Source organism: Phascolarctos cinereus, unplaced genomic scaffold (assembly GCF_003287225.1).
Source record: "Phascolarctos cinereus isolate Bilbo 61053 unplaced genomic scaffold, phaCin_HiC Scaffold_3;HRSCAF=262, whole genome shotgun sequence".
NCBI lineage: Eukaryota > Metazoa > Chordata > Mammalia > Diprotodontia > Phascolarctidae > Phascolarctos > Phascolarctos cinereus.
The window spans coordinates 122,800,313-122,825,226 of record NW_027555736.1 but is presented as its reverse complement, the minus strand read 5'-3'; the positions used below and the strand labels follow the sequence as shown (position 1 = coordinate 122,825,226).

The 24,914-nt window shown below is 38.1% G+C and overlaps 1 protein-coding gene across 1 annotated transcript in view; it reads left to right on the top strand.

Annotated features, from left to right (window-relative positions):
- AGBL1 (AGBL carboxypeptidase 1) overlaps positions 1-24,914 on the top strand; it is a 910,143-nt gene that overhangs the window by 135,861 nt on the left and 749,368 nt on the right. The window contains exons 14-15 of the mRNA XM_020963428.2: positions 1,554-1,695; positions 12,930-13,083. Of these exons, the coding sequence (XP_020819087.2) occupies positions 1,554-1,695; positions 12,930-13,083 (296 nt within the window). The remainder of the gene's footprint in view (positions 1-1,553; positions 1,696-12,929; positions 13,084-24,914) is intronic.

The window sequence follows — 24,914 nt, the reverse complement described above, 5'->3', positions numbered from 1 at the left end:
GATTGGCTGCCACCAGCTCATTCCCTTCCAATGAGCTGTAACCAGTGCCAGAAGATGTAATTGACTGGCATTACCTGCTCTGCTGGATGTAAAGTGCATGTATGTTTGAAATGGAACAATAACACATTTACAAGTCAATTCATAAAGGGAATCAAAGGTACAGCATATGTAGCATGCATGCGTTCAGAGCAACCATCTGGTCCCTTACATGCTTTCTAATAACTCAGGAAAAGTAAAAGCAATTAGGTATGAGGATCCAGATGGCACAGTGGGTGAACATACTCACTTTTAAAGTTTTCACTTTGTGGGTGTCTGCCTGTAATCACAAGGGAAACAGAGACTGTTAGTCTGACATGAAGAAACAACACATGATATTCACCCTGGGACTTACTCTGATACAGCCTCATTCTTTCTTTTTGCCAGAACAACTAGGGATAGAGGTTAATATTGGGATGCACCAGAGCAAGTGAACTTTGTGAAAAATCTACGTTGGTCTTTAAAAGTACTATCTGTGCAGTCTGTCTCTAGCTCCAGATACTATAATCACTCTATTCAAAATAGTTAAAGTAATGGGCATATAGTTTTTTGGTGTGTGTTTGTTTGTTTGTTGGGGGTGGTGATAAGGGAGAACAGGGGTTAGAAAGCCATCTTTTTTTCTTTAAGAACTGACAAGAATAATTGCACTCTTTCTCCTTTCTCCTTTCTCCCTCCTCTTCCTCAGAGAAAATCAAAAGTCTCAATGTAATATAAATAAACAAACCTGTATTAAACCTTAAAATGCAGAATTACATCTTTGCTTGTCCCTGCATTTTAATGTATCTGAGCTGATGGCATTTGTCAGGGAACCTTGCCCAATAGACAACACTTAGCCTTTGAAGACTAGGTATGGGACGGATGGATTCTGGCTGTAATTGACTTTGGTGCTGCTCTCTACACTATCAGAATTGGTCCCTCATCTTTGACAAAGGGAAATGTTCACTCCAGATCTTTCGACTGTTCTTTCTGGAAGCTGAATCACTCACAAATGAGGAGACAAATCTTGTAAACCCTCTTGAAGGATTGGGAGAAAAGCCTCCCTATGTGGCTAGAAGGAAACAATTTTCTTGGCCCTGCTTGTGAAACTTAGACTTTATCCTATAAATCTTCCCAGTAGAATGGGATTACTAGCTATCCCTTGCATTTCCTGTGGGCCAGTTTTCATATTAGTCAGTTAGATGACTGTACAGTCTTCATTTTCAAATGCTTCTTGAGAGGCCCATGATATTTAAAAAAAAACATCATTTCAGGGGTAGATGAACTGGCCTGGAAATTTGATTTGCTTTTTAGCCTCAGTTCTGATCTTAGGCATTTTCCATCTCTAGGCTTAATTTTCTGCTCCCAAATCCAGCAGTGACTGATCCCACCTTCCTCATGTCATTTGATGGCAAAACACTTTGCCAGAGTGGTACAAAGGACCCAAGCAATGCTCACTCATCTTAGTGAGGTCCAAGGACCTTATTGAGAGTGTTTCCTTTCTCGCTACCATTCATTTCTCTTCTTGTCTTTCCCTCCAGAAATCATTATCGCCAGAATTCAGCTGCTGCAGGAGCTCCTGGAAAATGCCATTATACACTCACCTTTTCTGTCACATTTCCTCATAATGAAGATGTCTGCTACCTGGCTTACCATTACCCATACACCTACACAGCTCTGATGGTAATACTCCCCCTTCCTCTTTTATTATGCTAATGGAATTTACATAGTACTGAAATGATTGAGAGGGAGATCTGTTTCTGTTACCATATTTAGACACAGCAGTGATATACCATGTAGGAACTGGTAATTTCCTATGACAAATAGATGTTGTGGCCTCTGAGGTTCAGATGCCTGATATGGGAAACAGAAAAACTTAAGAGGATGACATAAATTTATTATAAATCTGGTGAAAATAGTAACTCATATGCATCTATAGCAGTACAAGATTTGAAAAAGACCATTCCTCAGACTACCTCTGTGAGGTAGTAGTAGCATATTATTATTACTGTTAATAATAACAATAATAATAGTAAAATTTATGGTTGGATTGTGAGTGATTGATATGGGGAACTCCTGGTAAGAAACCTCCCGACCTCCCAATGCATATCAGCAACTACTTGTAACATATAGTCTGAGAGAGTGGAGAGTGGTCTGGGACACTTAGAGACTTAAATGATTTGCCTATGGTCCCACAGACAATATGTGTCAGAGGCGAGGACTTGAGCTCCAGGTTCTTTTAACATTGAAGCTGGCTCTTTATCTGCTACAGCAAGCTGTATGGTTTATTAAATTCCACTTTTATAGATGAGAAGACTCAGGGTCAAACTGGTTAAGAGGCTTTCTCAAGGTCACACATTTATTTGGTGCTGAGACCTGCATCTAAGCTTTTAGATTCTAAGTCTGGTTCTCTTTGTATCACAACATGTGGAGCAGAATAACTGTAAATGAAATGCGGAGTCCAACAGAGGGAGGCCTAGACAAAGAATCATTGCATCTGAGCTGTTTTCCTGAATCTACTACTGATGAGAAAGAGGCTTGAGTATGCTTCCTGACCATTTAAAGTATATTGCTGTTTCTTCATCTGAAAAATACTACTAATCATCCCTGCCCCCAGCTACATTCTAGATCTTTTGAGGATTAACGAGTATCATCTGGAAAGTACTTTGATCTCCTCTGTTAAAGCAAAATATTATTAGAATATTAATGATTCTACATACGTCATATATGTATATATCTTAACTAAAAGGACTGAGCTTCTCATTTTGAACTTGTGCTAAAAAGAGGAAAAGGAAAATCAAAAGAGCCTTCTGTAATTAAAAAGTCAGGCCTACAATACCTAACATACTGTTTGCATCTAATAGTTGCTTATCAAATGTTTCTGGAACAAAGCTATGCTCATATGTGAGGAAGCAACCTTATCACTCACCTTCAAGTCCACCGTGCTATGCAAAATAGTATATGGTTCTGTGGAAAGAACCCTTGTTCTGAAGTTAAAGAACTTGTATTCAAATCCTGCTATTGTTATTTATTGCTTTTATGACATTATGAATGTCATCTTTCTTCTATGGGCTTTGGCTTCCTCATCTGTAAGAAGAGGAGGCTGGGCTACACGCCTTCCAATATTCCTTCTAAATCTATCATTTGTTCTTCCATCCACATTTATATTTACTTGCAGCACTGCCCATTAAATTGCAACAGGCATTAAGATTGTATTAACTGCTTATCATATTTATCAGTAAAAGTTTTTGTCCAACAAAACTATAATATAAAACATATAATGATAATTTTTTTTTTACTTAGAATCCCCTCTATGATTGTTACTTTTAGAGATGCCTGGCCTACAAAATGTGTTCTCCTTCAGCAGCTGTTTTGACCTCTACTTTTGTGAAATGTTCACTCTAACCAGTCTCAAGGGAAGAGAAAGTGCTTGATGTGGTCAAAGATCGTGGTCGGGGAATCAGTGAAATTGGGCCTTAACCTCAGTTTGGCTACCTCCTACTTGTGTGATCTGTGAAAGCCACTTTATCACTCAGGGACTTAGTTTCCTCATCTGTAAAATGAAGGGATTGGATTAGATGATTTCCAAGATCACTTATAGTTGCACTGAATTATCTGTAAAGTCTCCTATAGCTTTAACTTCCATGATCATATGTATAATAGTTCCTACTCTTTTCTTGAATAAATGGGCAATGAGTTCATTACTTTGGTCATTTCACATAGTATAGAATTTTGTATGTTGTTGAGGTTCCAACTGGCACCAAATTATACAATCTTAGAGAAGAAGGAGATAGGGAGTGGTAGAAACCTTAGAAATTAGCTAGTCCAATCCCATCTTTTTAAGTTGTCCTAATGATAGAAATTATAAAGTGGAAGCAGAGAGAGATGTTGTAGACAAAATTCATGCTTTGAGTAGGGATTGAACTATATGACCTCTGGGAATCTTTCTAACTTTAAGCATCCATGAAACTGATCCCCAAATAGGTTAAGTGACTTATCTAAGAAAACATAGCTAGTCAGCAGGAGAGGCTGGGCTAAAAATAAACTTTTTTCACTCCCATTACAGTGGTCTTTACATGATTGGTTTATAAAGTTTTAGATCTCAGGACCAAACTCTAAAATATTAATGAAGACCCCCACAAGCTTTTTTTATGTGGAATATATCTATTGATATATACCATATTAGTAATTAAAAATCTTAGTGTCATTATGAAAAAAATTGACCTTGCAGCACTTCTAAAAAGGGTTTCAGGAATCCCCAGGTATTTCTGGATCAACCTTTGAGAACTGCTGCCCTACACTATTACATCATGCTACCTCAAAGATCTGATAAGGTGATAAAATGCTACCTTTCTAGTATGGAAGAATTTCTAGCAGTATTGTTTAATTTCTGCTAAGTGTATTACTTTGTTCAGTTCAGTGGTCTATGGAACTATAGCTTAGACCTCTCAAAATCCCTTTTAATGAGTATCTGTAGTTATCTGGCCCTGCCTGATTAGAGGGACATTTCCAGTGTTTGAATTAGAGTGATCATCCAGTCTTTTTTATCTGTAACTCTAAGAAAAAGGTCTATAGATACCATTCAGTGGAGGCTTCCATTTTCTCACCAAAGGCATTCCAATCCCATTTCCAAGACTGTATTCTTATCTTTCGAACCATTCTAGGAGTCAAAGAGGCTGACTTTGGGGCAACAATCCCTCTGGTCACACCCCAACAATTTATACTACCTTCACTAACTACTTACCCTGATCCCCTGGGGCTCAATTACTTACTCCAACCTCTGGGGAAAATAAAGTGAATTCATTTTTAAAACTGAAAAGTAGTCCAGGATCTATTTTTGTTATAGGGAGAGCAACCCAATCTGCAGGGGAGGCCATGAGCATGGGTGGCAGGAGACCTCCCACATAGTGGGTTATGTGGAGAGACCTTGTTATTCTGAATCCCTGCAGCTCATCATTTTGGCACTTCAGTTCGAGAAGAATGGCTCCACTTTCACCTGATTATAGAACTCTTGCTGGCCAGAAAATCGGCAAGTTTGAGGGGGTGATTGTGAGAAGACGAGTCAGGAAATGGGTGCATGTCATTGTTTTTCCTGGATAGATGAAATAAGGCAAGAAATAAAATGTGTTTCTTGAAGGTGGACAGGTTCTAGATCTTATCTTATGTACCTCAGCACAAGGTTTGCATCCCCAGTGGCTCTCAGTCTTTGGATTCTCTAGTTTTAAATGAGCCAGAAAACTGGGGCCTCTGTGACTTCTGAAAAATGTTTTCTCCAATCATGGTCAAAATGAGAATATATCTGGAATGCGCATTAGTCATTTTTATTTTTGGATATGTTCTTGGGAGAAATCTTTTTTCTTCCAACAGATCAGTGATAAATTAAATGTGATTGATACCCCAAGGGCAGAATTGACTCTCTGATACTTGGGAATTTGGATGAGGGGTGGAAAATATACTTCCCCATGGAATTCACAATTTTTAAATCTCTCAAGTAATGTTGTATATGTTTAATAATTACATTTTTATAGCAATGGATGTATATGTGGGAATATTTTCTCAATGCGGCTGTAATGTTACAACTCTTTTTTATTAATTTTATTTAATAAGAGAAATAATTAGGATTCAGGTCTTTCAAATTATATCTCTCAGATGTGTACAGATTATGATATTGGGCAGTTGTCAAAATTAGAGTATCACTGACATTAATGCTGAGGTCAGAGGGGTGATAAACTTAATTGATTGTAATCAATGTTATAACTGTTTAAATATGTGTAATAATTGAACACTAAAGTACTCAGTAACATATTGATTAGTTTATGAAATTGCTCTGGGTAACCAGCTGTATCAGTTGAAATTCTAGACCCAAAATGTAATTTCTGTGTATATTTTAGGGGCAGGGAAATGGAATTTGTAACTAAACCTAATATTGTCTATAAGGGTGGGAGCCAAAAACAGTGACCGCATGAAGGATCTATATGTTAGCTGCCCAGAAATCCTCCCCCAAAGGCAAAAGCAGAGTTTTTCAATAGTCTCTTTATACCCACTATGATATATGGCATTGAGACTTGGAACACCACTAAGTCCAATGAAGAGAAATTATGAGGGTAAGCGAGAAACAAAATACCATATGTATAATATTTCTATGCAGGACCACAGCACACACAAGGGACTGAAATGGAATCAAATGGGAATGTTTGGACATATATTGACTCAGAGATGCAATAGGCAGATCATATAATAAGGTTGTTAAATAACCACAAAACCATAGAATACAATGTTGGAAGTCATCCCACAGGTCATCTAGACCAACCAATTGATGGGCAGAAAATCTAAAACCCATATGTGGCCCATTGCAAAAAAGAGAAAGGGACAGGCCAACTAAGAGGGAGGAAGGTATTATTCAACTAGTTGGAAGAATGTGGAAAAAGAGAGATAAAAGGCTGTAGTGGAATAATTGCTCTGTATTAGTTTTAAAAAGTCTTTGAAGAGAGCAGGCTTCTTAAAGAATTAGGAATTTCTAGTGACCATGTCATGTGTGATATCACATGATGATAATCTCTGCTTAGGAAGGAGAGGTTGACTATAGACTATAGAAGATACTACTCTATCCAAGTTACTTAACTCCTTTCCAGGTGCTTTGCCACTATTTGCTGGAAGTGTCTCAAAAAGCCAATACACTCCTTTCTTTCTAATCTTGACCCTTTAGTAAATCAGACAAACTTTTCACTCTGATCTTGAATTCTTTGCACCTTTATCCTATCACCATTCAGACATTTCTTCACTTCTCATCTGGCTGCACTCATTTTGGACTTCCTTAACTTTACTATGGCCACCCCTTTCAGGTGTGTGTGTGTGTGTGTGTGTGTGTGTGTGTGTGTATGTCTGTGTATGTGTGTGTGTGTGTGTGCGAGAGAGAGAGAGAGAGAGAGAGAGAGAGAGAGAGAGAGAGAGAGAGAGAGACTGAAAGAGAATCTCCCATTGACAGAGACTGCCTTTTTTTTTTGCACTTTCATCCACAATTTAGCACAATGCCTGGCACATAGTAGGCATTTAATAAATGTTTATTGAGTATTAACCACTCATGCCAAACCCTAACTCTGTATTATGCCTATCCTATGCATCCTACTAAGGAGATAACGGATAGAGCTAGCTAGAGTTCTAGGATCATATCTGCTATCTAACCTAAATTTGGCTAGTGCTCCTGAAAGGTAATCCTTTTACCATTCCCTAATTGATTCCTTATCCTGCTCTCCACAACCTCTTATCTCTCCATAAGCCTCCAACTGTACCCTTCACTCACCCTCTCAGCTGAGTCTCTAGTCTCATACTTGACTTTCACCAAGAAATTCCTCTTTTCCTCATGTCTCAAATGACACCACTTATACTTCATCTCACAACTACTGATATTCTCTAGAGAAGTAGTAGTTATTCTATTCACTAAGGACAACCTTATCTTTATGTATCCTTGATTCCATCCCATCCCCTCCCCTTCCCTTCTATCATATCACATTTTATTGCATTCCATCCCATTCCATAAAATCCCATACTATATCTTCTTCTCTAGCATACCATCCTAATCCCTCTTCTGCAGATCATTAATCTCTCCCTGTTCAATGGTTCTTCCTTGCTGTCATGAACGTAAGTCTCTCTCATCCTCAAAAAACCTTCACTAGGTCATACCATCCTTGTTAACTAACAACCTGCAGGTCTTCCTTTCTCAGCCAAACTTTTTTCCTATATTTAAATAGTATTTTTTCCCTAGTTACATGTTGAGAAAATTTTTAGCATTCATTTTTATAAGGTTTTGAGTTGCAATTTTTCTCCCTCTCTCCCTTCACTTCCCTCTTCTGAAAGTGTTTGGCAATTTGATATTTCCGTATTTGGAAATATTTCCATATTAGTCACAGTTGTGAAAGAAGAAACAGATCAAAAGGAAAAAAAACATGAGAAAGAATAAAGTAAGTTCTTTATCTGGATATGGATAACATTTTCCTTTATGAGTCCTTTGTACTTGTCTTGGAATATTTTGTTGCTGAGGAGAGCTCAGTCATTCATAGTTGATCACCATACAATGTTTCTGATACTGTATACAATGTTTTCTTGGTTCTGCTCATTTCGTTATGCATGAGTTTGTACAAGTCTTTCTAGGTTTTTCTGAAATCTGCCTGTTCATCATTTCCTGGGATACAATAGTATTCCTTTACATTCATATACCACAGCTTGTTCAGCCATTCCCCAACTTATGGATATCTCCTCAGTTTCCAATATCTTGCCACCATAAAAAGGGCTGCTATGAATATTTTTGCACATGTAGGTCCTTTTTCTTTTTTTATGATCTCTTTGGGATATAAACCTACTAGTGGTATTGCTGGATAATAGAGTATGCACTGTTTGATTATGCTTTGGACATAGTTCCAAATTGCTCTTCAGAATGGTTGGATCAGTTCACAACTCCAGCAGTGCCTTAGTGTCCCAATTATCTCATATCTTCTATGACTTTTATCATTTTCATTTTTTGACCTGTTAGTCAATCTGATAGGTATGAGGTAGTTTCTCAGAGCTGTTTTAATTTGCATGCCTATAATCAAAAGTGATTTAAAACACTTCTTCATATGCCTATAGATAGCTTTGATTTCTTCATCTGAAAACTGCCTATTCATATCCTTTGAACATTAATCAATTGGTGAATGTCTGCCAAAATTTTGTAAAAAGCTATCTACAATTAGTGCCTCAACTTCTCCTCTTAACTTTCTTCAATCTCGCTTCTGACCTCATCATTCCACTGAAACTGCTTTCTCCAAAGTTGTCCATAATATCCTATCTGCCAAATCTAATAACCTCTTCTGATTCCTTCTCCTAGCTTTGCTACATTTGAAATTTTATCACTATCTACTCCTGGGTTCTCTCTCCTCTCTTCATTTTCAGGACAATGTTTTCCTCATGGTTCTTTCTCCTAAAGAACCTAAAGTGTCTAATGTCTCTTTCTCAATCTTCTTTGCTAAATCATTATTTGTATTACTCCTCTGTCCCCCAACACCAAGGCTTTCTCTTGATCTCCCTTCTTTTTTCTCTCTATACTCTCTCCTGTGGTGTCCTCGTGAGATCCATGGGTTCAATTACTATCTCTATAGAGTAACTTCAGATCTACATATCTAGTTCTAGTTTCTCTCCTGAACTCTAATCATACTTTACCAATTGCCTACTAGGCATTTCAAAATGGGAGTACTGAGGGTATCTCAAATTTAGCATGTCTGAAACATGAATTATCTCTTTCCTTTCCTCAAAGCAAGGGTTTTGTTTTTGCCCCCCATTTTTATATCATGGATACATCTGGTAATCTTTGAACGCTTCTCAGAATGTTTGCTGCCTATATTCATAATTGAAGGAAATGCTAAATTTCAGTTGGAAGTTGATGAAAATAAAGGTATATTTTCCCCCTCACCGTTCAAGGATGTCCTTAAATTTATTCACAAACCTGTGAGATTCTTCATTTTAAAAACCCCTTCCCTAAACATACCATTCATTCAAATTTCCCTGTTATTGTTGAGAGCACCATGGTATCATACTCAACCCCTTACTCACATCCATTCAGTTGCTAAATCTTGATATTTATATTTCTACATCTCTCACTAATATACCTTTTTCTCAATTTACATAGCTACCACCCTAGTTCAAGTCCTCATTATTTGTCTCCTAGACTATTACAATAGTCCACTGAATCTATCCTCCATTCAGCTGAAAAAGTTATTTTTCCTAAAATGAAGATATGGTCATGTTACTGCCCTATTGAACAGATTTCAGTGGTTACATGTTACCTTTTGTTGTTCAGTTGTATCCAACTCTTTGTGACTCCATTTGGGGTTTTGTTGACAAAGATACTGGCATAGTTTGCCATTTCCTTCTCCAGCTCATTTTATAGATGAGGAAACCGAGGCAAACAGGGTTAAGTGACTTTCTCAGGGTCACACAGCTAGTAAGATCTGAGGCTGGATTTAAATTCAGGTCTTCTTGACTTCAGACCTGGCACTCTATCTGTTGCACCACGTAGTTGCCCCATAGGGAGCTCCTTCCTTCCTTCCTTCCTTCCTTCCTTCCTTCCTTCCTTCCTTCCTGCCTTCCTTCCTTCCTTCCTTCCTTCCTTCCTTCCTTCCTTCCTTTCTTCCTTCCTTCCTTCTTTTATTACTTCTTTCTCTTTCTTTTTGTTAGTTTTTTTTCCTTCTCCATTTCCTTGATATTGGGTGAGAGGAAGTGATGCTTTCGTGAACCTCCAATATAGAATCATATTGAGGAACTGTTGAATTGCTTTCTTGATATCTCCAGGATCAAATAGAAACCTTTCTTTTTGGCATTTAAAATTTGGCATCAAAAAGTCTTCACGACCTTTTTTCTTCCTACCTTTCCAGGCTTTTAACGCTTGACTCCCCTACAAGTGCTCTGTGTTCAGTTCTTTTCATATTAGCCTACTTGCCCTTCTAGGTACCCATATGCTTTCCCTCTTTCACCTCTGTCTCTTTGAATCTTAATTTTCTGTAAGACTCATTTCAAGTGCCATCTTCTTCATAAAGCTTCTCTTCATTTTGTCAGAGGAAGGGAAGGGAATAAGCATTTATATAGCATCTACTATGTGCCAGCCACTGTGCTAAGTATCTTACAACTATGATCTCATTTAATCTGAACAACAACTCTGTGAGGTCGGTACTGTTATTATCCTTATTTTACAGTTGAGGAAACTGAAGTAAGTAGAGGTTAAGTGACTTGCCCATCATCCCACAACTAGTACATGTCTGAGGCCAAATTTGAACTCACATCTTCCTGACTCCAGGCCCAGTGCCTACTGTGTTACCTAGCTGCTAGGGTACTACCTTGTATTAATTTTGTGTCTGTTCCATAGATTATAGATACTACTTCCCTTCACTACAGTTCTCTGCCTGCTACTTCACCTTTCTTGGTTTCATTTTCCATTCAGCACAAACTGCTAATCTTCTTTTATTACCACTCATCATTATGTAATTCCCTTATAAGGTAGGGATGTACTGAAGCCAGCTCCCTAGAGCCAATTGTTAAATTTTGAGTGTAAATATTTACACCTGGGAAGTCTTAGATCCTTATAGACAATAACTCAATTTATTCTTTGATTGTTTAGATTTAGAAAGTATTCAAGAAAATGTTGATAATGCATATTAAACTTAAAAATGTGTATTATGTCCTTTTTTTTTCTTTGAGAGAGCTGGTTGTTAAACATTTATCAGCACACTCCAGTTATAAAGACTAGTCACCACTCATTCATGGGTACAATCTCTCAGTACAGGGATGGATCAAAGTGGAAGTCTTGTAGGAAGAAAAGCTAGCTAGAAGTGCCCCATCTATGCCAGAAATATTCATTTATCCCTTTTTATGTAGTAAGAAATCTTCAATTCAGTGTGGGTTGTATTTTAATGACCAGTAGGGACTGTGCAATGTCAAAACAATAAGACATATCCCCTACCAGGTGATGAGCTTTGATCTAAACCAGAAAGACATGGAAACAGATAATAAGGAGATAGGCAATATAAGTAACCTATGGTTCATCCAAACAACGACAACAACAACTTTTCAGAATATACAGTAGTTTTTCCTGATTCCTGGCAAGCCATCTATGGGGGTGGGATAGTCTGTGAAGTCAAGGAAGAGTCTTCTATGAAAATTATAAAAGAGGATTTTTAAAAGGAGAGGAAAATAGTGAGATCGCCTATAGAGTTACACAGGATGAGATTTGTGCTGTTATCAACTGATATTACACAAAAAGTCAGGCCCCATTTTTCTTTAAATACCTCACTCACCCCCTATAGGGGAGTTCCATAATTGCCTCTAACAAGTCTTCCAGTTTTATAGCCAAGTCTATCACACTGGGTTCCACGGGGGTAGTAATTACAGTTCAGATGGCACCAGTATTCAAAATCCTTGCTTTTCTGTAATTTTCTAACCTTCACCAGGAACAATAGAAGTATCCAATTAGATAACAACTCTCTGAAACCCAAGATGTGATATTTCACCTCAAGATCATTTGCAGCAGAACAAAGTGCAGCCTCTTTGTTAGTAACAATTCATCAGCAGGCTGATAATGACTTCTCAACAAAAAGCCTTTCTCTTTTGCAGTGGCCCCAATGTTATCTTGTGCAATTCCATTAACTTTTATTATCCAAGTTTTGTGCCATTTTTTCCTATTTAATGGAATTCAACAAAATATTTATTAAGCACCTACTATGTGCAAGGTACTGTGCAGGAGAGAAAAAACAACAACAAACAATCTTTCTTGCTTTCAAGAAACTTACATTTTATCCATTCAACTTGGGTAATAAATAAAACACGTGCCCAAGTAATTACATGCAAAATTATTTCAAGAATGAGTTGTGGAAGAGTGCTAATATTTAAAGGGTGGTGTAGAGATCAGGGTGTTAGGAAGGGCCTTATTTAGGAGCTGTGCTTTGAAGGAAGCTTGGGGATTCTGGAGGAAACAGGTGAGAGGGGTTGCATTATAGATAGGAAGGACCACAAAGGCACAGAATCAGGGATTCTAGGAAAGCTAGGATGTCAGTTTGACTGCAATGGAGAACATATGAAAAGGAGTAATATTAAAAAAGCCTGGAAATGTAGGCAGGAATCAGATTGTATAAATGTTAGGCTGAAATTTTTTTTCTTTAGAGGAAATAATGGGGTGTTTTGATCAATTATGTACTTTAGAAATATCTGTTTGGCACTTGTGTAGAGGAGAAAGAGACCAGAGGCAAGAAAACCACTGACTGAGTATCCATTACAGCTCTGAGGCAAAGGGGAATTTGTTTGAGAATTGAGGGAAGGGATAGGATGGGCGAATAAGTTTTGAAAAAAATCAATGAGAATGGGATGAATAGGCATCACTTACTTGATTTCTGCCCTAGGCCCACCTTGACCTCCTGGAAACAAGTGTCAACCGTAAGAAAGTCTACTTCCAGCATCAGGTACTCTGTCAGACTTTGGGAGGAAACCCATGTCCACTGGTGACCATCACAGCAATGCCTGAATCTAACAGCAGTGACCACCTGCAGCAGCTCCGTGAGTAAAGCAAGGCTCTTACCCCACCCCCTCACTCCTCCCCACCTCTGCTTTTTTCTCTTCTTCTTATTCTTTGTCAATTACTGCTTTGGTTTTGATAATGTTTCATCACTCAAGGATTCCATGTCTAGTATTTTTAGATTGGAGGCTCCCTGTAAGTGAGGACTTTGTTTAACCAATGGAACATATAAAGTCCCCCTATATACTGTGAGTTTCTAATAAAAAGATAAAGAATGCAATTAGCCATTGAATATATGAGTTTAAAGTTTTCACTGAGTTATTGTCTTTGATTTAACTGCTAGGTCCCATTCCATCTATCAATCTATCTCAAATGTGCTTATTGATGCCTTTATCTTTACATCAGTTATTTTTCCCTGCAACCTCTCCTGATTGAACTTTCCCTTGTACAAAATATGCATACACATACACATGAACATGACTCACAAGTAGAGCCTCCAATACAGAGACTGTGTCTGACAATATACACAGTATTCTGTTCATGTATGCCCTCCCCTCCCCTGCTATTCTGTCTTCTCTAAGACCTTAACTTTTTTCCCCATTATCAGAGTTCACCATCTTTTTTAATGATGTTTTCATTGGTGTTGATGTTGTTATTATGGGTATTGTGCTCTTGATTCTTCGAATTTCACTTTGCATCAGTTCACACAAACTTTCCTACCTTTCTCCAAATTCCTCATATTCCTCATCAAGAAGAAGTAGAACTGAGTATCAAGCACTGATAAAAGTAAGCACAATCACACGTTTAACAAAGGATGATTCTGGTGAGAATAAAACTAAGGAAAGAAAACTATATAGAGAGTTTTTTTCCTTTTACAATGGCCAAAGTTGGAGATGAGACAGGATAAATTTTTCTCTTTTTACACAATGGTTCATACACTGTGGAAGGAGGCCTCTTTCCTATTTGATTGCTTCTAATCAAAGCCTTACCAGAGCTTCGCATTCTTTCTTTAGAGATCTGTTTGGCAACATGGATGCTTTTTAAATTTTGGGGAGCAGGGTACATTGAGGAAGAAAAGAGAGCCAGGAGAGATACGTTAAGGATTGCAGAAAGCAAACCTAAAATTGTCTTTGAGCTCATATGTATTTGACCTATAATTGGTTAAGGTTTGAAAATTACTGCTGGTGTAATTCCAGGCTCTGTGACAGATAGGGCCACAGAAACAGGATGAGAAATACCAAGAGGTTTCTGTGTGGGGAGGGGGAAGTCTGAGAAAAAACAGTTAATTTATCCCCTAAAGACACAGCCTTACCTGATGAGGTGCTAACTGCATTCAGGTGACTCATTGGTGATATGAAATGTAATTTCTCACACCTCATCAGCATTTGACAATGGATGCTTAACAACCTGGCTAATCAACAACGGATTATACCATCTGAATTAATGAGGCACTAAAATGTCTAATGAATAATGAGGGAATTTTCAAAAATTCTCTTATGTGTTTTATGCATTTAAGAACAATTTGTGCCCTAGTCACAGTTCCCTCTGCTTGGCAGATAAGTGGGGCTGGGGAGCTAAAGAATAGAATCATTGCAGAGCTGCCTTCAGCGAATAATTATTTACCTAAGCAGGTTGTCCTGCACAATCCCTGCTCTGTAGTAATAAATTCAAATAAAAGGGGTAGGAGGGTCCTCAATCAGTCAACATCCAAGCATTTATAAAACGCTTACTATGTGCCAAGGTTTGGGGATATAAAGAAAGTAAAAAATTCCCTAACTTCAAATAACTTACCATCTAATGGAGGAGACAACATGTTAACATCTAGGCACATAGAAGATACATACAAAAATAGATTGAAGGTAATTTGAAAGGGGAAGTCACTAGAAATTGGAGGTGAGGGTCAGGAAAGACCTCCTTCAGAAGGTGGGCTTTGAGCTGAATCTCGAAAGAAGCCAAAGTACTAGGAAGCAGAGGTGAGGGATTGGAGCCTTTCAGGTATGGAGGACAGCCAGGGTAAAGACAGGAATATGGATGTAGAGTGACTTGTTCTAGGACATTTGAGTAAGCCAGTGTAGAATATGTGGAGGGAAGTAAAGTCGAGAAGACTGGAAAGGTAAGAAGGGGCCAGGTTGTGAAGTGCTTTAAAGTTTTGTTTCTTGTTGCATTGTTCAATCGTTTCGGTCATGCTATTCTTTGTGACCCCATTTGGGGTTTTCTTGGCAAAGAGATACTAGAGTAATTTGCCATTTCTTTTTCCAGCTCAATTTACAGATGAGGAAATTGAGGCAAACAAGGTTAAGTGACTTGCTCAGGGTTGTTCGGTTGGTTGTTATCCTTTCTTCTCCAAGAGGGCCAAAATGACATCACTGTATTGGAGTCATGGTACAGTGTGTCCGAATGTGGCTGATCAGACCAATGTGAGCTTGGAAACCTCTAATACAGGTTGGGCACAAATAGTCTTAGATGAGGCAGTGAGGCAAACAGGGTTAAGTGACTTGTCAAGGGTCACCCAGCCATGTAAGTGTCTGAGGCCAGATCTGAACTCAGGCCTTCCTCACCCCAGGCCCAGAACTACACCACCTAACTGCCCTTCAAATGCCAAATGGAGGATTCTATATTAGATCCTAGAAGGGATTAGGAGTCACTAGAGCTTATTGAGCAAAAGGCTTATATGATCAGACCTACACTTTAGAAAAATGACCTTATTGGAACTCAGGTTCACTTGTCAATGATCCAGGCTGATGCAGCCTAGTGTAGAACAATTCACTGTGAGTCCTGAGGACTCTGCTACTGTGTAAACTTGGACAACCAACTTAACCCCTGAGTCTCATTTCCTTCTCTTCTGTATGATTGGTCACTAAGGTGTTCTACACACTTGATTAGACTTGTGAGTTTTTTAATATGTAATTATTATATTTTATATTATCATTATAGTTATTGAACAAATAATTTTTATTTAAAGGGGATAGATTTGAGAGATCGTGTTTTTGATGCTCTGGTAGTCAGATGATTTCATTAGCAGGGTCACTGCTTCCATTAATACAATCACAACTTCTTTGTTCCTTTGCATCCTGTGCCAGCTCCTCTGTGTCTTTCCATTAAGACTTTCATAAAAGACCTGCTTTTGATGTTTTTACTATCCTGATGATAACAATGTAGCATTCAATCTGTCCATCTCTTACCTCTTATTTTCATGAAATGGTGAGTATTTTCCAGGCATAGAGATGAAGACAGAGCCTTCATTGATATAGAGGATTCCCATGGGACAAAACTCCCTGTGCCAATGTAGGCCAGCATTTTCTATGCTATTTAGAGTCTTAAAGAATTGCCTAGAACATGGAGGGCTTCAGTGATTTGCCCAGAATCACATGGACAATATGTATCAGAAGTGAGAGAAATGATTATTTCTCTTTTGTAGTAATAACTACTTATTGAATCAGGATCAAGGTTTTCACCCTTTTCTACTTCTTCATCCAGAAATCAATCAGTGTGGGAAATCTTTCTCAAAGGCTTACCCAGCCAGGATGGCTAAGATCAAATCAAAGACAGTTAAAGACATGCTAAGTTCAGGCCAACAGTGGATTCCTGCTCATTGTATTTACTTAGACAGGTCTGAGAAAATGTGGGTTCTCTATTTTGCCAGACAGGCGATACAGAAATTGATAAATCTCTTTGACCAAGACTTGGGTGATCCAAGTCAAGTACCTCAAGACCCTCATTGGAATATAACCCATCTATAATTATAAGGGTCATCTCCAGTAATCTTGATTTATATCTTGCCACTGGACTCAGCTCCAGAGAAGAAAGTGAGGCTTATGACTTTGCACAGCCCTCCCTCACTTAAATCCAATTCATATGCAGGTCATGGCATCACCTTCTTGATGTCATGGTCTTTTTTGAGAACGAAGGACAAGCAACAACAATAATAACAACAACCTCTCAGTATAATATTAATTCTGTCATTAATTATTAACCAATCAGAGTTGATTGTCACCCTCATGAACACTTGCTTTTCCAAGGACATATAAACTGTAAGCCTGTCTCCATGAAGGGTCTTTGGCATTCTAGAGTCCCACTGAACCCTTTTTATTAATAAACAAGCTAGCCTTACTAATAAATTGATTAAATTACCCAGAAACTATGTCTCTCAAACTTATTAAATGTCACAGAAGTGAGAGTTGAACCCAGGTTTTCTAGACCAAAGGATAGTTATAATGCTGCCTCTTTGAGCACCCTCATGTTTTTAATTATTCCTTTTAGGGCATTTCTCTTGATCAATCTATCCTTGGGGATATACTACAGCTTTCTTGTACCCAACGTACATCTTTCCATTATTCTTTGGGTTACTTATAATTTTAATTCTTCTGAGATGATATTCCATGGATCATAGTCAAAATAACATTTTGGGAGAATAATGATGTTCAAAAGACAATTAAGACAGCTACATTTTTTGGGGGGGTGCTGATTAATAAATATTGAAGTGGCCAATTGGTTTCTAAAGTTTTTGCAAAACAAGGTTAAAAAGTTTGCAAAACTTTTCATAAGCCCTTACATTAATCAATCAAGAATTATATTTGCTGCCTCTATAACTCTACTTTCATTATGGAGAGACATAGAATGTGTCATCTTGTTCATCCTGAGTGTATAAAACTCTCTTCTCTTTGCTGTACTGTAAGTTGGCCTATAGAGATTACCCATGGAATTTTGTTTTCTTATTTACATAGTATATCAGTATTGAAAGTGTGTGCTTGTGTGTACAGGGGCCAAACTAAAAAATGCAAGGAGAGTTCCACCAAGTTGTATTAGTTGAATCAAAAATCTCTGGTCTGCATTGCATATGCAGCTAATAATCATTCATCAGGAGAGGGGTTAGGCCCCAGTGGAGCGAAAAGGAGAGTAATGTTAAAAGCTCAGGATAGAAGGTAATGCAGAAAAGACTGCAGAAGGGGAGATAACCTGGAGGATATTCTTGAGAGCAGACTCTCTCCTGGCCCTTCCTCTGTATTTTAAATATTTAGGCCTTTCCCGTGCTCAGAGGTGGACCTTGGGAAAAATTCAGGGTCTCAGGACAAAAGTCATACTTTTCTCTAGCCAGTGCCCTCTTTTTTCCAGACCTAAGTGGCCCTGAGTTACAAGGAGGTGGGATAAACTGGTACCTTCTTAGTATTCAAAAAAACACTTGTAGAATATTAATCTTTATTTAACACTGCTTTGCAAAAGTATTTTCTTCTGTTTTTTTTTAACACATGTATTTGTGCTCTGCTTCCCAAATAGCTAGATAATAAGCTTATTGAGGTTGGGGACAATGTTCTTTGTGTCTTTTCTATCTCCTCATGATGCTCCCCACTGTACTCTGAACTGTACCTATATGTGTTGTCGTTCAGTCGTGTCCGACTCTTCATGGCCCCATTTGGGGTTTTCTTGGCAAGGATATTGGAGTGGTCTGCCATTTCCTTCTCCAGATCATTTTAAAAATGACAAAACGGAGGCAAACAGGATTAACTCCCAGGGTCACACTCTAGTAACTTTCTGAGGCCAAATTTGAACTCAGAAAAGATGAGTCTTCCTGATTCCCATTCCAGTGTTCTATCTATTGTGCTACCTAGGTGCCCCATGTACCTAAATGTAAGATCTTAATCTCTGAGTGAGTCACTTAACATCTCAGTGTCCCTGTCAACTCTTTAAGACTGTAAGTCACAGGAGAAGGTACCGACCTGCATTGTTAGAGGGAGTTTTCTCACCCTATGCAAATGAAATCATAGGTCCAGTGTATCCCAGCTAAAAATTATTTAGTGACCTTAACACAAGAAAACAGAAACCCTCCAAAGCTAGAAATATCCTAGGTAGGTAGAGGAGTGTCTACAACAAGAACCCATGTTTATTAAGTACCTATATAGAGGATGTTAATATGATCTGCATATACTACATGTAGTACCTATGTAGGATGTTAGTAGAGCCTGTATTTACTATATATAGGATCTATGTTTTATGATCTTAATGGTGCCTGTATGTACTATATGTAGGATGTTAATAGTGCCTGTATTTCCTATATGTGGTATCTTAATAGTGCCTGTATATACTACATGTAGTACCTATATTTAGGATCTTAATAGTGCCTATATGTATTAAATGTAGTTCTTACATATAGGAGCTTAATAAACATGTGTTATTGTTGTAGACACTCTTTTCTATCCATCTAGATGTTTCTAGCTTTTGGAGGATCTCTTTTTTCTGGTGCTGAGGTCACTAAATAACTTTTAGCTGGGATTATGTAATAGAGGCTGGACCTATGATTTCATTTGTATAGGGTGAGAAAACTCCTTCTAACAATGCAGATTGGCACCTTCTCTGGTAACTTTCAGTCTTAAAAAGAGTTGACAGGGATGCTGAGCTGTTAAGTGACTTTCCCAGAGTCATACCTCTTCTGTGTATCAGAGACAGGACTTGGATCCAGGTTTTCCTAACTTTGAGGACTATTTTCTATCCTACGCAAGTAGAATAAGACAGATGAAAACTGTTATATCTGGACAATTTCTCCCAGTTTTTAGGAGGTGGACTTTTGGGGTCCAGGAGGGGTAATGCTTCAAGAAGACACCAGAGGGAAACTAAGAGTCAGTGACAGGATTGAGCAGTTACTATTTAAGGTACCTAGATTGTAAACTCATTGAAGGCAAGGACTATCTTTCCCCTCTTTTTGTATCCCATGGGCTTAGCATAGGCCTGGCACATGGTAGATGTTTAATCAGTATTCATTGATTGATTAGTAGATTTTAGCTTGAGGGCCTTATTTAGACTGGGAAAATGTCTGTTTCTAGTTCATTTTTAAAAAGTGCAGAGCAGATATGGAGGCAACATTTAGCATACTATGGAAAATGCTGAAGAAGGTGAAAAATTAATTAAAAAAAAAAACAAAGAAGAGTTAGGTGGAAAGCATTTTAGATCAGTTGGGGAGCATCCATTCAGATGTCTTCTAATGATAAGGCCACACTTGGGGTTAGTATAGCTGTCCCTTCCTCACCCCTTTAAGTCACACTATATAACTGTGGCCACCCTTTCAGTTGCTATATAGTAACAGGACTCAGTAAACTCCAACTTTACCTATGATGCACTTGTGCTATGTTTATAAAACAAAAGGAAAGCAGAACAATTGCAACAGAAATACCACCTACTACCAAAAACCAATCAACCAACCCTTTAAAGCAGAAATAAAACCACTTAACTCCCTCTGAATGACAGAATGGTATGCACTGATTGAGGAAGAGGAAAAGCAGAGGAGCAGAGAGCTCAAAACTTTCCTGCCTCCAGGCTTTCCTCTGGGTCAGTTTAAATGGTCTCTTATGTGCTTACCTTTTTCCAAAGACTATTTTAGCTCCAATTTGGGGTTATACTTGGCTGAATTGGGTTGGACTTTTGTTGTGTTCTTCAGTGCCTGACACATCCTTTAGATGGAATTATTTGACTGCTCTATGGTTTTCCACCTATTTTGGATTATTGTTTCAGCCTTATTATAGAAAACCAATAAGAAATACTGCAGCTAAAGAGCTAGAAACCTCAGGAGAATTGGACTCCCATGGTTTGGCTCCTGCTTCTTCAGTCAACTCCCACATGGTTTCCTCTGGAATGAAGTTGCAGGCCCAGAGTCTTGACCCTAGGGAATAGTAAATATAATTTATTGATGACTTTCCCTTATTTCAAGGACTCTGAGGTCTCACAGAGATTTTATTTTCATTTGATTTAGTTTTAAAAAAGCATTAAAAATAAGATGTTTTCCTGGAAACATTTAGGCCCATGTTATCAACACACACCACATATATGTGTGTGTGTGTGTGTGTGTGTGTGTATATGTGTATATATATATATATATATATACACACACACACACACACACATATATATGTATATGTATATATATATATATACATATATATATATATATACACATACACACACACACACACACACACATATATATATATATATATATATATATATATACTCAATTTTATTTTATAGCCAGATTTGGCATCTGCACTTTAGAATTTTTATTATTTGTAAAACCTGAGTCTATGTCCTACATTCTTTATCAACCATAGAGGACTTGTCCATCTAATGTAGGGGTAGTTTGATGACATAGTTCACATAGAGGCCTAAGAGTTGAAATGTTAGGAATTCATAGATTTGTCAGAGCTGTAACGGATCTGAAAATCAACCAAATCAACAAGCAATTATTAAGCATCTGCTCTGTTCCAAGCACTGTGCTGAGGACTGGGAATAAAAATACAAAATGAACTTGTTTCTGCCCTCTAGGAGCTTATAGTCTAGGCAGGGTAAATAGCATTCACCTATATTGGTACATAGTATATACAATAAGTATAATTTTTTTTGAGGGGGAAAGGCAAGTCACTAGCAACTGGGGAGGGGGGAATAAAAAATAGGCTTCAAGTAGAAGATGACATTGAGATGAATGAAAAGCCTAAGATAGTTTCTGGGTAATTAATAATCAATTTACTAATTAGTCTAGCTGATAATCAATAAACTGATGGTCAGTAGTCTCTCTTGGTAACTGAAGACAAAACCATGGAGATCACTCAATGCTGAAATACCTTTGGAAAATGAGGTGCCCCTGACGGGTGAAAATCAACCCTGACTGGTGAACAATTAATGAGGGGGTAGATGTTAATGAGGAGATGGTCCAAAATTCTTCAGCTACTCCTACTGAGAATATGACTTGATCATTTGACTCAGCTGCTTCCAGCAATCTGGACAAAAGAATCCATTTCTACTCACAGCACTCTGCTTGGTTTTCTCCTTCACAAACTGGGTTACCCTAGACCACAATGGGGGGTGGTGGTAGATTACGAGGGCATAGACTTACTTCCTAAAGGCAAGAATTCACCTAGATTAGATTATGTTTGTAAGGTCTTCTAGTTGGATGGGGTCTCACCTGATTGCAGAGCATATACCTGGAGGATTTGGGAAGTCTCATCTATCAATAATGTCTTTCAGAAACTGACTGACTGATCTATAAGGATTGGTCCCCGAATGAGGAAATAGAAAGGAAAAACCTTGGTTCTAATTTAATAAATGGTTATTAATATAACAGCAAATTTATTACTTCTCTCAGTGCTTAAATGGAACTTTGAAGAATCTGGGTTAGAAGGGAGTATACTGCAAGCACTAGAGCCTTACAAGACAAGAGCACAGAACTAGGAGATGGAGTCCCATGTTTGAGGACCAGTAAGAAGGCTGTCTTGGTTGGACCTCAGTAAGTGTGGAGGAGAGTACTGTGTAACAAGACTGGAAAGGAAGGTTGTGGCAAGATGGTGAAGAGCTTTAAATGGCAACCAGAAGAGCTTCTATTTGATCCTAGAGTCAATAGATTCACTGGAATTTATTGAGTAGGGGAGTTACATGATCAGACCTGCACTTCAGGAAAATCACTTTGGCAGCTGTGTGTAGGGAGAAACTAGAGGTTGGGGGAATAATAAGGAAGCTTTTGGAATAATCTAGCCAAGAGGGAATGAGAGTCTGAACTAGGTGTTGACCATATGAGTGGAGAGAACCCCTCATTTTACAGATGAGGAACCTGAGGCCCTGGTAGTTAAAGTTGTTTAAGTTCACACGACTATTTTGTGACAGCATTAGGATTAGAATCTGCATCTTTTGATTCTGCATCTAGAACTCTTTTCATTATAACAGGACTGATGCCACTTGCTGTCTTCTTTAGTGGGACAGAGCTTTCTGGAAGAAATGAGTATCCAGGAAGAAACTGAATTGAAGAAGAGGGAAGGCACAAATGAGAGAATGAAGCAATGAAGAAGAATAGAACTCAGAATAATGTGGGATTCTAAGAGTGCGGATAAAAACATACCAAAGGTGATAGTGGGAAAAATTAACTGATCACTCGATGTCAGGCCAGAGAAAGTAGGGCTTGGGAAAAAGGATGGGACAAGGTGATTTTGGGAGGGCTGAAAGGGACATTCAGCATAGACATCATATGTCAGGGGTGCTTTGGTTTTTGGCTCTTCATGTGATTATTTTTGTCACTCTTTTGATTAATGGGGTCCTAGGATGGTTACATTTATCTCAGTTAAATCTGTTTAATATAGAAGATGTTAATAAGCAGATTGAATTTAGCAGGTACCTTAAATATCCAAGTTCCTGTAAGTTAAGGAAGTTTTACTTTATTTTAACCAACTTAGTCCCTTTAAAGATGGGAAATGGGGAAAAAAGAAGAATGATGAGTTCATGAGGCACTCTTCTGGGTAAAGGTTCAGAGGTGATGTCCTATATAAGCCATGGCTACCTTCCACAGTGCCTCCTGGTCATTGCGGCCAGTCATGGGAACCTGTGTTTTTTGTAGCAACAAGCCTTTTCTTGGTAGGATTCTTCATGCATGATGGTTTGGTGATCTCATCTTGCTCCACCATGTCTCAGGTTCTTCCAATAGAATATATCATGATTGTGTATGGGCCATCCTCATGTTCTTCTTTTCTTCACATGTCCTTATAATCACCTTCTTCCTCTAATAGGATTTTTATATTTTAAGAAGATTTTTGGCATTCTTTCCTTTAGAAGAAAAGTTAAGGTATTCTGAGGCAGTTTAGTAGAAGGAAAATTATGTTAGACATCATAGGGTTACAGATTCAGAATTGGAAGAGATGCGAGAGGTCATTAACTGTAATCCCCTCATTTTAAAGATGAGGAAGCTGAGTCCCAGAGAAGAGAAATGAGTTTCTCAGTGTGACATAGCTAGTAAGTGTCTGAAGCTGGATTTGAACTCAGGTCTTCCTAATTCCAGGTCCAGTAATCTTACTCACTGGATCACTTAACCACTATCTACCTGAATATAATAATGCTTTTATTACCAACCTTACATGGTTATTTTTTGGGTGGAAAACCCCACTTTATGAAGCACAGAACATTATAAGAAGAAGTCTAATCAGACCTTTATTTCCTGATAATAATACTGATCATAGTTATGACTTTTGAAAGGAAGGGTATATTTGTTGGTATACTTTGCTATCTGACTTTTAAGTTGATAAGTTTCTTTTTACCTGGCTTCATAATAGACTTTGTCATTACATGAGGCTTCTCATTCTCTCTCTCTCTCTGTTTCTCTCTATCAACATAAGGAAAGCATACTAATAATCATCTTAGAGACCAGATAGAAAAGTATACATATATTTTGGGGAAGGGAGAGAGAGAGAGAGAGAGAGAGAGAGAGAGAGAGAGAGAGAGAGAGAGAGAGAGAGGAGAGAGAGAGAGCGAGAGAGAGAAGGAGAGAGAGAGAGAGAGAGAGAGAGAGAGAGAGAGAGAGAGAGAGAGAGCGCACAAGTGCAGCTTGTATTCAGAGTCAGGAGATGGGGTAAGGATGATTAATCAAACACAGGAGACTAAGAAAGTGCAAGAAATAAGCTATGTAGGAGGGAAACCATGAAAACTCAGGAAAACTCAGAGAAGAGAGAGTACACAGTAAGATATTAGTTATATCTATATCTTGCTATCTGACATATATGTGTATGTATATATGTACATGTGGACACATATGTATGTTCTAAAGCAATGTTAGTTGAGTATTCTACATAGTTGTCACCAGAGAGAGGAAACTTACTCATTGTTATTTGTTCTTAGGAAAAAAATATCACTGTTTCATCAGAAATTTTCATTCTCAAGTGAATGCTTGTTGACTGACTTACTAGTAACGGAGATGGCAGGTCAAAGGCAGAGAAAAGAGAGAGATCAGATGAAAGTAGGAGGAAGGGGGTGGATCTGCTATTTTTGTGGCTAGAGTTACCTCCCCCCTACATTGATTACACCTTAAAAGTGTGTAGTCTAACCTCTATGTATCCCTGGAGGTGAGATATCTTGG